The sequence below is a fragment of the Opisthocomus hoazin genome, chromosome 13 (genome assembly GCF_030867145.1).
Source record: "Opisthocomus hoazin isolate bOpiHoa1 chromosome 13, bOpiHoa1.hap1, whole genome shotgun sequence".
Classification (NCBI taxonomy): Eukaryota; Metazoa; Chordata; class Aves; order Opisthocomiformes; family Opisthocomidae; genus Opisthocomus; species Opisthocomus hoazin.
The window spans coordinates 20601780-20618180 of NC_134426.1; the positions used below are offsets into that span (position 1 = coordinate 20601780).

A 16401-nucleotide genomic window follows, 5' to 3' on the forward strand; every position below is an offset into this window, starting at 1 on the left:
ACCTCCTGGATTGTGCATGCCTAGCTGTGTGGTCTTCCCAGCTGATGTCAGGGTGGTTGAAGTCCCCCATGAGAACCAGGGCCTGTGACTGTGAGGCTGCTTGCAGCTGCCTGTGGAAGGCCTCATCAACTTCCTCCTCCTGGTCAGGTGGCCTGTAGTACACACCCACAATAACATCACCCATATGAGGCTGTCCCTTAATTCTAACCCATAAGCTCTCAACTCCTCCTTCATCTGCCCCCAGGCAAAGCTCAATGCATTCCAGTTGCTCCCTCATATACAGAGCAACTCCACCACTTCTCCTTGTTGGCCTGTCTTAAAGAGTCTGTAGCCATCCATGACAGCATGCCAGTCATGCGAGTTGTCCCACCATGTTTCTGTGACAGCGACCAAGTTGTAGCCGTCCTGCTGTACAGTGACTTCCAGCTCCTCCTGTTTATTGCCCATGCTGCGTGCATCGGTGTAGACACACTTGAGCTGGGCTGTCGATCTCACCCCTGGCCCTGACACGCCACACCTGGGCTCATCCCCAGTGAGCTGGGCGATGCCCCCTTCCCCCTTCGAACCTAGTTTAAAGCCCTCTCAATGAGCCCTGCCAGCTCGTGGCCAAGAATCCTTTTTCCTCTTTGAGATAGCTGGACTCCGTCTGTCTCCAGCAGGCCCGGTGCTGTGTACACCTCCCCATGGTCAAAGAAGCCAAAATTTGACTGATGGCACCAGTCTCTGAGCCACCTGTTAACCAGGTGAATTTTCCTGCCCCTTTCAGTGCTGTCCCCTGCCACTGATGGGATGGAGGAAAACACCACCTGCGCCCCCGATCCCTCAACCAGTCGCCCCAGTGCCCTGAAGGCCCTTTTGATGGCCTTGGGACTTCTCTCTGTGATCTCGTCCCCGCCAACCTGCATTACCAAGAGGGGGTAATAATCAGAAGGCTGCACCAGACCAGGGAGTTGTGGTGAATGACTTCACGGACCCCAATCTTGTGCTCGATCAGAATCACTTTATTGCTCAAGTGAATACCTTATATACTAATACAATAGTTACTAGAGACAGTCAGTTTTGGATTCGTGGCTTTGTGAATGCCAATTCACGGTTGCTGTTTTCCAGGATCTTTTGCAGCTGGATGTGTGAAAACAGCTTATCTCATGAGAACAGAGAAGGGAGGCACAGGATCAGCTGATCCTTCAGGGTCATGAGACAGTGCTGTTCTGTCTCAGGTTACACGGTTTCCCACAGGGAGTTTCCGAGCAACATCCCTAACCCGGCCCCCAGGGAGGCAGCAGACTGCCCTGTGGGATGGGTCCGGTCGGCAGATTGGGCCCTCTGTTCCCCTCAGAGGGGAATCGCCTGTGACAATTACCGTCCTTTTTTTTTTTTTCTTAGCCGAGGCGGTCGTAATGCATGGGGCAGACCGACTGGTCCTAGGCAGCCCCCTGGATGGACCTTCACCCGCACCCTCATTGGCCGGTCCCTCACATTCCAGAGCCCCGTATCTGTTGGTTAAGGGCAGCTGGGCAGGGGAGGGAGGCCGGGAGGGGATTCGCTTGTCACCCCGAGCAGGGACCCGTATCCATTCCCCCCCATCTCTTAGGTCCCCTCTTTCTGCTCAGTGGCCAAAGGGTAGGGGGTCCTTTGCTTCTCATGAAGCCGCCTTCTGCTGCCTTGGCTGGTCCAGTCTTGTAAGCCAAGAGAGTAGTATGCTATGAATCCAGAAGTACTAATACTGAAACTGAACTGCGGGTGTAGCTTCTGGTTAACTTTGAATTGCCCCTTTGTCCTGTTTCCTCCCAAGGACAGTACCTTCTTGTTCGCTGCTCTATTCGATGTTACATCATGGCTACCACTGCTCACTCTTCCACTGCTTTTGACAGAGGTGGCTAACATTGTGAATAGGTGCAGATGCTTTTGAAAATATGGACAGATGAGGTCAATGTATCCTCACAGTTATTTATGCCTATCAGTTTGCTTTTTGGGACAAGGTGTACTGAAAGATCTTCAGTTGCTATTTGTCCTAAAATTAAGTACTTAGAGTTTCAGAAAATGCTGGAAATCAAGTCGTACTGCTTTCAAACTAATTATGCCTCCTGTATCAGTTATGCCTCCTGTATCAATGTAAAACAAGTAGTTCTGTGGGCATGAGAATAAGGAACTTTTAGTAAGTGTCCTAGCCTTGCCCCTCCCCCAAATCTGCTTGCAATTAAAATTTCAGGAAACAAAGTAAGTCATGTTAGAAGTTTATGTAATTAAAATTAAAATTTTAAATTAATTAAAATTTTAAATTAATTAAAATTTTGGGTAATAAACTAATAGTCATGTGTATGAGATGAAAAGCCTAAAGGCAAAACAAGCATCCATGATTCTAGGTAAATTTTACTGGATGTGTTGATGTCATACAGTGAGTTTCCCAAACATTAAAATTCCTGTGATAATTTTCTCTCTCATTACAGCCCTTAATTTTAAAAGGTCATATCCAACATCAGTATCTTTGAGTACATTCAGTATGTGATAGAAAGATAGCACTTCAGGCCAGTAAGAAGACTGCAGTGTTCTATTGCTTTCTATATTTATACGTACTGCATAGGTTCCATATTACTTTGTGGGGTACGAGGGTTGGTATTCATCCAGAAACCATCAGTCAGTATGCTCAGCAAATCATTGTGCCTTTCATTGACTTGTTTTTCTGCCCTTTTGTACTGAGCAGCAGATACTATTGTATAGAAGGAAGTAAAATGAGAATCAAAGCTTCAGTTGTCCATGGAGTGCATTCCTTTCTGCATCTGGAATCTGCCTACAAAGGGGTTTTGTTTATGGTGTGTTGAATTAATATATCCATTTATTTGGTCTGACTTTCTTTGTGTTGCTAGTTGGCAAAAGACAGATTGATCAATTTGATGCCTCTTGGGAAAGTCCTTTGGATGTAAACTGTAGTTACTTGCTAAGTGAACTTTCTGCTATGATCAATATCTAAAAGTAAAACTGACATTAGTTTGCTTGCTATAAAAAAATTACATCATGATTGAAACTTAGTATCAGTGTCAAAATATGATAAAACTTTTGAGATGTTTTGGCCCAAATTCAGGAATGTTTAATTGTATTTCATTTTCTGGGTACCTTTTGTTAAGTGATGTCTTGCTCTATACCTCTGAGAGAAATTACTCTGAGCCATCTGTTTTGGTGATAAGTGCCAGGCCATAGTGTTCTTGGGGTCAGATATTAACATCAGATACATAACTTTAGTCCCCATTTTCTTCCTTAACACACTGTAACTAAAGCTTTGTGCTTTTCTTTATTTGGAAGGATGTTGAAGTTCTTTCTCCTTAAACTGTTCCTAAGGTTTTTTCAGCTTTGTTTCAGCTTTCTGAAGGACAGAGGTTTGAGTATCACTTGGGAATGGTACCAGCCCTCCTAATTCTCTGGACAGTATTACAGCAATTGACCAAGTTAGACCTCTATACTAGTCTCTTGCTAAGCGTAATTTTTCCTGACAACTCATGTGTGTTACGCTGTGCTATAGCTCTGTTTATTTTGCTGTGAGGTCTTGGAACAGTTTCCCCAACCAAAAGAGGGTTCCTGTACCTGCAGGCGTACTAATTTGTCTGTCCACACTAAAACAGGCATCTACAGTTATTTTTCTTACTATCCTCTACTTTGCATCTCTAACTAAAAGAATGTGTCTAAAATGGGCATTAGAAGTTCAAAAGACAAACTGCATATCATTGGCCATTTTCTTGTGGCCAATAAACTTTCTCAAATTAACCATGTTCTCCATAACACTTAGGAGAATTTTTCCATCCAGGTAGACTTCAGTTTCTAGAGCAGTACGTAGGCCAATTTTCATGAGCACCTAATTAAGCAAAAAGCTTACAGTTCATCTCTGTGATACACTAATGAATCTCTTGTCTTGCTGTACCCTTGCAACTTACTGTTCTACTCTTTTTCTCTGTGTTCTCTCTGCAGGCCTATTTGCAGTAGTTTAGTGCATTGTAACAAACACTTTACTGTAGTCCATTATTATTGTCAGAGGTAACATGCTGCCTTTACATCTTTCTGAACTGTACTCTGTGTGTGTCTTGCAAATAAATACACGTTTCAAGCTTCAAAGCTGTAATCACAGCGTCTTTTTATGGAACTGAATTACATTGTAGGAAATTGCTTTAATGGAATGATTTCTCATGTTTTGATCTCTCTGCCTCAGCTTTAAAATAAATTTTAATACGTAAATCCTAATACAGTTGAATTATTTCAGCTATAAAAATAGCTGAATAGGCTCTTTGCAATTTGTTAGAAGATGAGGGTCACTTAATATTGCTCCTTTTCGGTATGATTGTGCTTCATAGAAGACAAAATGGAGATGTTTTGATTATCGTTATCCTGTGTACTAGCCCTGTGCTAAATTTAGGAGTCTGTGTATTAAACTTGAGATGGAGAATATTCAGTCAGGCCAGAAATACTTTGCTTATTTCTAGTATTTAGATACTATAAAGAAACTGTGGCTTCATGCCAAGAATTATTGAAGGCAAAACATAATTGGAGCTTCAGGAAGTGAGAAATGCACTTCAGCCAACCTATTTTTTACAACAGAGATGTTTAAATAAATAAAAGTCTGTAAAAGGACGATGCATGCTGTGAATGGAGGATAGTCAAGCAAGATGACAGAAACTTGGTAAACCATCTGAAAGCCTGTAGATTGAAGACTACAATCAGCTAGAAGAGAAATAATTCCAGTCTGAAGGGAACGATGTTATGATTGTTTGGCATTGGAAAGATAAAAATGTACATATGCTGTGCCTTCCAACAAATGCTGTCTTTGTTGGGCAAAATACTAGGCATCTTTCTTACAAAAAGGATGCCGTTGAAGTGTCAGCCTTTTTTATTTTCTCTGTAGCTCATTAGAGTTCTTTATAGGTAGCTTTTCTAATGTACCTCTGGCACCTCATGATCATATTTTAGAACATTGGGTTAATGAAGAGGTGAATTTGCAGGAGAGGTCCAGAAAACTGCAGAAGTCATTACATATGAATAAGTGAGATTTCACTGGAATGAATTCTTGTGTGTTGTGGCTGAAAAATTAGAATGAAAATGGTATGGTCTAAATTCAGTTTACAATAGCAAACTTGGCTTCTGTTGTGTAAATTGGATTGACATGCAGCTGGTAGGAGGAACTGACAGTGAAGAAGATACTGAGGTTATAGGAAACTGGTTAAAAAAATCTGCAGGTTTCTGAAAGATGGCATTTCATTAAAATTAAATATTAAGTAACATAGCTAGAGAGAATGGGAAACACTCACAGTCTCACGACTGAAATAAAAGGCAAGTCATGTCATGGATAAGAATGAGCAGGACTTTGGAAGCTCTGGCTGTTGGGTCATGGCGTGGTGTGGTGGAGTTGTGCGCGAATGTGTCTGCGGTCACCTGCTGCCCTGAGTGGCTTGCCTAGGGTTACAGTTGTCTCTTGCCCTTTACTCGGATCAGCCAAGTCCGTTGCCTGCTCTTCAGGTGAGGATGTTCTACCATGGAAAACCATTTTTTTTTTTTTAATTCTAAAATAATGACTGCAAAAAGACTGATGGAAGAGCAGCATCAAATGAAAGCTCATCTACAGGTTTGAAAATGGCAGTGTCTGAATGTCGATTCTCAGCGTAGAAACCCAACAACACTTCTAACTCAAGCTTTTATTTATTGATACCCTGCATCTGTTTGATGCTGCAGTAAGTAATTAAATTTAGTTTCTGTTACTGTCTTCCATTGCTTTTTGAATGACAGAAAATGTTAACTTTCTCACTTTTGAAAGATGAACATGCACAGTCAGATCAGCCTAGACTTTTCTTTCTAGGGTTCCAGTACTAAAACTGCTAGTGAAATCACTGTGGCGTACATTCAGTAGGATAATTGTATGGCCCGTAAGGGAGTAGGCCAAACAAGTTGCTTTGTTTTAGTAACTTCTGCTGGATGAAATGGAAAGAGAAATAGTCTTTGCTTTTCAAAGGCCAAGAACTGAGACTGGTCTAAATTCCTCTGAAGCTGTCTGGCTGTACGAACTCTTTAAATCTTACCTGCTTTATATTCACAGCCTGACTGGCTTGAGATGGTGTTACCATTGAATTTGACTGATCTGCATTGCTACCAAGCCTGGAACTTTTCAGGAAGACCTGTCCTATCTTGTATGTCTGCTGCATATTAAATATCATCTTGAACTTGCTGTTTCAAGTCTGCAGGTGCCATTTATTATAACTGTCGAAGTACAGAGCAGAGGCAACCAGGCAGAGCTAGCAGAATTTTCTGTCACTGCCATTTCTTAATAACGTCTGGCAGCTTTTAATATCTGTTTGTTTTCTAAAATTATCAGATTTTAGATGGCACATGAAGAGCTGCAGCACACTTTGTCAGGACAGTACTTGGTCTCGTGGAGTGATATGTTTGTTTATAAATAATGGATTTCATCCAGCAGAATTTTCAATTGCATGTTATTTTTCATAACTTCTTCCTTCCTCCCTCCCGGGCTGCTTTAGTTTCTCTGCTGCAAGGGCTGACTCTTATTGACGATTCAACTGTTTTGTCCTACTGTTCTGGTAGAACTTGGGTTGTGCAAGTAACAACACATGCAAAACAAATCCCCCAAAACAACAAAAACAGAGTGGGGTGGGGCAAAGCCCCACCAAGATACCTCTTATTACAAAAAAACCATACATTTTTCCATGCCATTGTTTCTTCAAATGAATTTCAGTGGGGCTGGACCATTGAAACTATCACAAATTTGTCTTTTTTTGGCTACTTACAGGCAAAATTGTCTGACTTGTATCTTGGAACCACATGAACAGATTTTTAGATGTCAAAGTTATATTAAAAAATGCTGTGACTACATGATCCTAAGTAATGATTCAGTAAAAACATCTCATGTTTCAGGTTTTTTTTTGAAAAGTTACCTATAAAACTGTGGGTTACTTTAAAATTTGCTTGAATGAAGCTGCAGCTTCACATGCTAAGGAATCTGAAGATTGCTTGTGCGATCTTAATTCAATCTCTTGCCTTGTAAGTATTATTCTTTGAAAGTAATAGCTGCCCCGTTCACATAATAAGACAGACTTGCTGAATGTCTCAAGACAATGAGAGGGAAGGCTGCTGTCAGATGTCATTCAGCCTTTACACAGAGTGATAAAGGTGAGACAGGAGGATAAAGGATGGTTTCGTACTTAAAACGAGCTGATGCTGTGGCAAGAATTGGCTTCTGTTCCTGTCTTTGCTGTGAAGTTCCTATTTGTAGGTAGTAGTATCTTTTTCCTCTTGTGTTCTACAGGCTTATTCTAGCAGCTAATAGAGATGAATTTTACTACAGACCTTCCAAAGCGGCAGATTTCTGGGACAGCAGCAATGAGATCCTTAGTGGTATGTATGTCTTGTTATTTTGAGTGGGTTTTCACAGAATCACAGAATGTTCGGGGTTGGAAGGGTCCTCTGTAGGTCATCTAGTCCAACCCTCCTGCCGAAGCAGGGTCACCTACAGCAGGCTGCACAGCACCGCGTCCAGGCGGGTCTTGAATATCTCCAGAGAAGAAGACTCCACAACCTCCCTGGGCAGCCTGTTCCAGGGCTCCGTCACCCTCAGAGTGAAGAAGTTCTTCCTCACGTTCAGCTGGAACTTCTTGTGCTTCAGTTTGTGCCTGTTGCCCCTTGTCCTGTTACTGGGCACCACTGAAAAGAGTCTGGCCCCATCCTCCTCACACCCACCCTTGAGATATTTGTAAGCATATATTAGGTCCCCTCGCAGCCTTCTCTTCTTCAGACTGAACAAGCCCAGCTCCCTCAGCCTTTCCTCATAGGACAGATGCTTCAGTCCCCTCACCATCCTTGTAGCCCTCCGCTGGACTCTCTCCAGTAGCTCTTCATCTTTCTTGAACGGGGGAGCCCAGAACTGGACAGAGTACTCCAGATGAGGCCTCACCAGGGCAGTGTAGAGGGGAAGGAGAACCTCCCTCGACCTGCTGGCCACATTCCTCTTGATGCACCCCAGGACCCCATTGGCCTTTTTGGCAGCCAGGGCACACTGCTGGCTCATGGTTAACCTGTCGTCCACCAGGTCACCCAGGTCCCTCTCCGCAGAGCTGCTCTCCAAGCAGGTCCACCCCAAGCCTGTACTTATGCATGGGGTTGTTCCTCCCCAGGTGCAAGACCTTGCACTTGCCCTTGTTGAATTTCATCAGGTTCCTCTCTGCCCAACTTTCCAGCCTGTCCAGGTCTTGCTGAATGGCAGCACAGCCTTCTGGTGTATCCACTACTCCTCCCAGTTTGGTGTCATCAGCAAACTTACTGTTTTGTACAATTTGTAAGGGAATTATGGCCTGGATTTGTTTTTATTGGAGTGGTGGTGTTGCATTTCTAATAAGAAATATGTTTCTTCCCTGTAATTCTGGGGAAAATATGTCAGAAGCTTGAAAGACGAGTTGTGCTATTGTCTTATTTGTGTTTTAATATCTTGTGGGTTTTTTCCCTGTTTTAACTTCCTTAACTGATTTCAGTCTGAGCAGTGCAATGAAACTGTATCGAATTAATTTGTCCATCACAAATGATTTCTTCAGCGTTGTCAGAGACACTGAAATACTTCTTAAAATAGGTGGAATTAGTTATTCCACAGACTCATTGTCTGTTAATAGTGACTTGAAATCATTAAACCAAGCCTCAGGGAAGTGAAAACTTTCTCATTTCTTATTGGTTAATAATTTATAGGCTACAGAATAATTTTAGTTATTGATCCGTCAGTTTATTAGCTTTTGTGTCTACATTTTGCTAAGCTGATAGTACAGTTACTCAGCTGTCTGGTTCTCCCTTGTAGGAAATCTATCTGTAGTGATTTTTAAGTATAATCAATACTTCTGCCTTTTCTCAGAAACAAAAATGAAGCCCTGGAAGACAAAGCACTGTTTAAATGCAAGATTTTGACTTTGCAAATACTCCTTGTTGATGCTGTGTGTTATTGTCATTGACAGGGAGGCTCGTGAGGATAAATTACTCCCACCACATTGCAACTCCCTTGCTTCTGATTTCTGGCTGATGGTTCTGTTTCGTTCCAGGCATTCTGGATGCTGCTTCGCCTACTATGTAGAAGTTTAAAACAAACAAAAAACTATCCTGAAAACTGAAGGGCCCTGAATTTTTGTCTTTTATACTCTTGCCAGCTCAGTCCAGATTTGGCATAAGAAACTGGTATATTCCCCATCAAGGGGTGTATCTGTGGAGATCTTATGAATGTGTGCCTTTGAATTAATAATGTTATCTCAAATGAAAGTAGCAAGTTGAACCAAAATAAATCAAATTTATTCTTTGTGTGACTTAAAAATGAAGAAATATTTTGCACTTACAGCCATTTCAGAAAACAGGAATTGCTATATGCTGATCACTGGGCATCGGTGAACAAAGCTGTATGTTTTTCTTGTGTGTGCCTTTCAGTTGAGGTAGAGAAGAGTAGTGAAAGTAGTGTGTCAAGATGTGGTATGGCTAAACTCAGTGTTAACTTTTGGATACTGAAGAAAGGAGTTTCTAAATAAGGATCCAAAACCCGTTCTTTTGATCTTCTAATGAAAGTTATCTTATGATGATTCAGAATTAAAAGGTTTCTGACAGTACACATGTTCTATTGAACTAGTTTTTATTTTTCCATTAAATGCTTTCTAGTGAACATGAGCTCATTGCAAACAGGTAGTGGGGTCTTTTAACAGTATTTTCTTTCAGAAGATTTGTTTGTGGCCTTCAGTTTTGTGGGTTCCTCTCGTCAAAGTAAATGACTGTTACCAGAGTCCAAGTTTTTTATCAGTTACCTAGCTTACTCTAAAATTTTCCCAGTATTTGTGAATTTAAACTTGCAAATAACAATCTTCCAAGATATGCTTTTGAGCTAACAAGCATACTGAGCCTACTTGAAGTTTTATATGTATTTTAGTATAGAGGCAAAGCTTATAATTTTGCTTTTACATTTAATTTTCTCACTATCTCTCATCTATTATTGTAGTAGCTTGTAAAATGTTTGATAGTGCAGAATTGGAGGGTGGGTAATTTAAGCAGGCTTACCTCACTTGTCCAGAAAGACAGTCTTGTACCTACTGCGTTTATCCAGCCTGATCAAGACTCCGTACTTGCATTAAGAAACTCTGATTTAAGCTTGAGGTTTTTTTAAGATGAGTGCAATAGCCTAACTCTTACTTATTCCGTTAGGTCTGGATATGGAGGAAGGAAAAGAAGGTGGGACGTGGCTGGGGATCAGCAAGAAAGGCAAGATGGCAGCTCTGACAAACTACATGCAGCCAAAGATTGACAAAAATGCAAAAGGAAGAGGTATGAAGGAGTAGAAATAGAAAAAGAAGAAAAGTGGGCAAACAAGCCCTGGTGTCCCAGTAAAATAGCGATGATTACAGTACTAATGTTTTTAACACTACTTTATGGACAAATGAAATAGTTACCTGCTGTAAACAGAATTTGTGAACTGGTGAGCTTGAGTACCTGTGTGGGAGCTTGACTTGGATAATGATATGCGAATCAAGCAGGGAAAAGTGAAACAAGATGCAGTGCCTAGAGCCTGAAGTTACATTCAGACAAGAAATGCAGCACCAGCTGTCTTCTCTGGACAGTAATTCTAATTGTCAGAACAACTGGACAAGCATTGAGCTAGATTTAGACTATAGTAGACTTTTTTTACAGGTGTATGTTCTTGTTCAAACACCTAAGTCAGGGAAACAATGCAACTTGGATTATGCTGGAGGTTAGTCTAAAAGATTGTTGTAGTCCCTTCTCCACTACACACTGATAAATCGGAGGAGCAGAAATAATAGGGGGAAAAAACCTCTTCCAAAGAGTGCATCTGGGAGGTTTTTTTTTAAATAAAAACAGGTGTGTTGGTTATGGTACTGCATTGGGAATGTGTTGCAATGGCAAAACACGTTATACAGAGAAACAAATGAACCATGTAATCTGTAATTCATTTTAGGGTCATATATAGGGGAAATGAAGCAAGACAAGAAAGAGTTTTTGGTAAGGTGCGATGAGAGGAAAGGCACATCCAGTATAGAATAGCGAATAGGATTTCTGTAGAAATTTTGAGAGCTTTTGACTGAGCTCTTCAGAGTAAAAATCAAGCTCTTAATGTGAACATGATACAGTGCTGTGAGACTTTAAAAGGCTGGTTGGTTGTTTGGTTTGGTTGGGGGGTTGAGATTTTTTTGATTTTTGGGAGGGGTTTGGTTTTTTTCCACTGTTATACCCTGTGGGTAGCAGGAATCTTATGTCTTACAGTTTGTTTTACCAAGCCTATCAGAGTAGTCGGTTCACACATACAAGTGTTCTATGTACTTCTCTTTCTTAGGTGCTCTTGTAACAAACTTCTTGACTGCAGATCTGGACAGCTACTCTTACTTGAAGAAAGTTTCAGTAGAAGGGCATCTTTACAATGGATTTAATTTATTAGCAGCTGACTTGAAGTAAGTCTACAAAACATCACAGTTCAACTGTCAAAGGGAGAAGGATAGTAGCAGTGATGTATGTGTACTTCTTAGCACGGAGGTGTAGCAGTACAGAAGCCTGTTGCCAACTAAAGCTAGAGCTCTTTTTGGCTAATTGGCATGTAAGGTCCTAATGTTACTGTAGTCATAATTTCCTTTGTTATTTTCTCATCTTTCAGAGACTGGAGGGCTAGCTTGTATTCTAATTGTTGCTTCCTGCAAAACTTCTTGTGACTCTCTCCCTATTAGGCCGTAGTTGGTCGTTACCCTGAAGGCTATATGGCTTGTGTTTCGGAGAAAACAAAACCTTGGCTCCATAATTTCTCAGAAACTTTTTTCTCTGAGAGGTGACATGCTGTGGCAGAATTGGAAGAACTGAAAGCTTTCAAGCTGTTATTCCTGTCAGAGTGACTGTATCATTAATCCTTGCTGAAACATTAAAAAAAATCAGCAAGTAACAAATATCTTCAAGTTTCTGTAGCTGAAGAAAAGGCCTTGGATACTTGCTCAATATGGTTGGCACAGTCTGTTCCACTACACATGCCTGCGTGTGCACACACGTATATATGCTGGTATTTCCCTTTGCATTATGCCTGATTCAGAATGTAAATCCAGGGCTAATTCATCTCCAGGCTGTGTATCAGTTCTCAGTTAGATGCATACTTCATGACCATAAGCAGGTATAAATTGCCAAGAGCACACTCCTGCTTTGGCACGCTTTCTGTAGAAGCATTCATCTTATTAGGCCCTGCACCATCAGGTTTTCTTCTTCCCCTCAGCTTTTCTGCATGCTTCTGGGAAACCACATATATTTAAAGCAGAAGGTGATAGTGTTTACTGTTTTCAGTGAAAATAATTTCTAGCGCCCCATTACTAACTGGCCTTGTTTTTACATTTTTCACTTCCTGTATTAGACCACTTTCAGCTATTGGTTCAGACTTACCAGTCATTTCTTCCCTACTCTCCCACTTTCCTACAAGTGTTTGGTCTGTTTTTTTAAGAAAAGCCTTTCTTTTAAATTCTGCCAGGCTATTAGTTTTAATTTTTTGATTTGCTATGGTATGGTGGGAAAGTGAAATGAAACTCATAGTGACGGAGCCGTACACAACATATGGAAGACTGATCAAGAATAAGCACAGGAACCCAGAGATCTGAGCAGGCCACATGGGGAATAGTTACTGTGTGCATGAGTGGGTGAAAAAGTCAGGCTGGAAAACTGCCTGGAGCACCTGGATGTTTGGTTGTGACTGATGTTTGGTTGTGACTGAAGACAGTCACGAGGGATGATTATATGAGAAAGCTGACTCTCTCTGATTAGGCAGTGTGAGAAAGGATGGAATCATCCTGTTTGACCTCATAGCTCAGACTCATATCTGTGGATATAAATTACTTTCTTGACTGTTTTGCAAGGTCACTCGCTTGTTCGTTCGTTAACTCGCTTGCTTGCTTGGCTTCGGAATAAAAGAGAATTGCCTTGAGAAGAGAGAAAGTCCAACTGATTTCTTCACTGCATGTGGTGATTTGAGTTGCTGCATTGGGCTGATTTCTTTGCTGCAATATAGGTAGGTGATTGAAGTTTGAAAGGATGAATACAGAAAGGCAGATGCGTGCCACCTGTGAATATACCAGGAGCGTATTTCTGCTTTGGTGTGCCTGCCTAGAAATAACCAGATAGGTTACGTGTCCAGAAGTTTAATCCAGAAGCAGGTTAGGTAATTATAGGGTTTGCTGCTTTTCTGTTATTTTTACTCTCTACTTTACAAAATTCATTATCCCACTAGAGACTTCCCAAAATTTTTCTGTTGCTTAAATTAATTTTTACCGTGGTCAGAGAATTTGGCTTTTTGTGCTCTCTGCTGCATGTTGCTGCCTGGCTAGCTTTCATAAATTGGAATATTATCTGTAACTGGAAAGATAACAGAAGCAATAGTCTTGCTATGTTTGTAAGCAAACATGATATTCAAGGAATGATCTAGCAAGCAGTAAGTATGTTTGAGCTTTTTTTCTAGTTTAGGTAAATAAAATAGTCATGATAATAATAATAATAATAGTAAATAAAATAGTCATAAAGGCTGATAGTATAATGATATTGTAGTAGATTCGATTGACATTATTTAAGGCATTGATAATTGACATTATTCATGTGTTGTTTTTGTTTGCTTATTCCTCCGTGCTAGGCTGATGGGGAATTGTATGCTCAATTGAATGGTCTTTCTGTGGTGATGCAGGTCATAATGCCTTGCTCAGTATCACTCTGAAAGCTGTATGTGTTGATTAACTTCTCCATTTTGACATGTCCTTAGCTTCGGATACTCTGATGAAATGAAATTCTTGGCAAGCTAATGATGCAGAGCAATTTCTATAAGATACGTAAACTTGTCATTTTAGGAAATTAGAAGTACTCCCGAGACAAATGTAGTATATAAATGGAAGCTACTTTTCTATGTAAATAGAAAATGTTATTGTAGTTGATGCTATTTTGTTAGGCCATGTTACTGTTCAAAGAAAAGATTGAAGACTGTTCCTAACAAGTTCTTCTGTTGTGTAACAAATGGAGATTGGCTCTGTTAGTGGTGTGAAATGGAGAGGAAACTGAAATTGAAAGTGTACATGAAGCACTGTTGGGGAGGGGTCTATCTGAGCACCTGATAATCCTGACTGTAGGCAGCACATTTAGAGAGATTTACAGTATTGGAGTTTTCAGGTACACATTTCAGGAAAAGAAATTTTTATCTTCTTTCTGTATTATAAAGATGACGGTATGATGGATGGTACAGGTGCAGTGATTGGAGGAGGAGAGCTGAAAACCATCGTACGGGTTGTAAAATCTCATTGTTTATTTCTGCAGCTTTGTGTGACTCTTAGTTTAAAAATGCATGGGTTTTGACACTTTTAGTGTGATCTGTTTGCTCTGTGGCATCTCATGATGTCAACTTAAACTCTATTAATTTCTTTTTTTAATAAGAATGCTGTGTTGGATAAAATACTTAGTACTTTTAGTTTTCTAATCCATTCAGTTTATCATCTTGCTGTACCTGCTGAATGTGAGAGTCATTAGTACTCATTCCATTATGCTAAATGTACTTTTTGGTTGAATGTATGGCACGTGGCAAACAGTGTCTATTTGGAGTCTTGCGTGCCTGCAAAATTAGCTTCTAAGAAGGCAGTGTTGCTGCTTCTCCAGTTTTGACTAGTGGTAGGTCTGATGAGAGAGGAAGAAGGTTATTGGAAGCTGGACTGGTCTCTAAGAAAATGTCTGCTTAATAGTCAGAGCAGTTTTCCTTCTTTCTTTCTTCGTGGTAATATCTGAAGTGATCGTGAGCTGCTTTGGTTGATGGTTGGGATAACAGTTCCGCCTTGGGGAATCTTGTGTTTATGTCCAACAAATCTAGTTGCTACAGTTGCTCAGACTTTCATGGGTATCTCAAACTTGTGTTAGGGCTGTTGTGGCAGCATCTCACTTGGGTTCCATACTGCCAAGTGTGAAATACAGACTGCCCTGAAGGACAACTGAAGTGGCAGCTTTTTGTCACTCTCCCAGCAAGTTTAGAGTCTCTGACAGGTTGTCAGTTAGAGCCCATATTGTTTATGTGCAATAAGATCCTTTTTTAAGAAGAGTGAATCACTTTCTCGAGGAGGAATAGATGAATTGTCCCTTACAAAGCAAGTCAGCTGGAGGGAGCTGCAGAAAAAGGCCTTTCATGTAAGCTTTTCTGCTATTCCCTGTGACAGACAGTTTTCATCTCCTCCAGGAGAAATGTAGTAAACTATACCATCACCCGCACTGACTAATTTGGGAATGTATTGAAGACAGATTATGTACTAGAATGTATTCTTCATGTTCTGATCTTGAGAGTACAGTTTGGTTCGTAGCTTTTATCCTTGATGTGATGATGGATAGAACTGAGTTCCAGTTGAAACCACAGATCCCCAAAACAATGGGGTTGGAGTATGTGTTTGTGGGAGGGAACAGATATACAAATATATCATAAATATATATATTATAAACACTTTTTAACATGTAAATTATATACAAATAGAGAGACACCATATATATTTTTCTTTTTTAATATCAAAATGTACAGTTAATTACGTAGCAACATCATTGAGGTAAAAAGTAAACTGAAGAAAAGGAAAAAAAACACTTCTCCCAGAGTGAACTGTTGGTAGTGGAGGGCCTCGTAAGATTCTAAAAGCTCGTCGCACTGTTCAGGTGTTTTAAACATGGGCTGTCGTATTCAATATGGTTATTGGGACAAGGCCACGTGGGAGGGATTTGATTGCTCCCCAGAGATTAGACTGAGGAGCCTTTCCAGTGAGAAGTGAGATAGGGTCAGACTGCTGGTGTGGAAACCATGTGGGATGGACAAGTCCTCATGATGCTCTGTAAGCTCTTACATTTTTCTCTCATGCATTGTCTGTCCTAATACCACCTTCTGGAGAGTACATCTGTCTTGCTCCTTGTGACTTCCTCATGAAAATGAGGTGTCCAGGCACTTCTCTAACGTGTTCTGTACTACCACCTTTGAAATCTTCCTGTGTATATCCCCAGTCATTTGCAAGTCCAATGAGGTGGACAGTGCAATGTCAGGAGCAGGAAAAAAGCTTCTGAAAACTTCATTTCATCTTTCCTCTGGTATCAGCTTCTTCCTGGCTCAGAAAATTAGGACAACACCAAAGAAATGTTTAGATGCTGACAACAAAATTAGAGTAGTGCGTTAAAGCAGACTTCGTATGCTGTGAGTATCCGGCAGTATTCATTTCATCATTTTATTTGATAGTAGGTGGTATATATACAGAAACATTTAGGCTCTGTAGTTGGTGTTTTGGTGTTTGCTGGTTTGTTTTTAGCTTCAGAACAGAAAGAGTACTCTAGCTCATGAACATTGAAGAAAATAAAATTAATCTGTGAACCATG

General features: G+C 40.6%; 1 protein-coding gene across 5 annotated transcripts in view; it reads left to right on the plus strand.

The window, feature by feature from the left end:
* TANGO2 (transport and golgi organization 2 homolog) overlaps positions 1 to 16401 on the plus strand; it is a 47068-nt gene that overhangs the window by 12254 nt on the left and 18413 nt on the right. For 3 of the 5 annotated variants that reach the window (XM_075434552.1, XM_075434551.1, XM_075434555.1), the window contains exons 3-5: positions 7295 to 7383; positions 10204 to 10323; positions 11348 to 11462. The exons of 1 other annotated variant lie outside the window; for it this stretch is intronic. In XM_075434552.1, coding sequence (XP_075290667.1) covers positions 7295 to 7383; positions 10204 to 10323; positions 11348 to 11462 — 324 coding nt within the window. The remainder of the gene's footprint in view (positions 1 to 7294; positions 7384 to 10203; positions 10324 to 11347; positions 11463 to 16401) is intronic. One more of the 5 variants, XM_075434554.1, reaches the window with a different exon arrangement.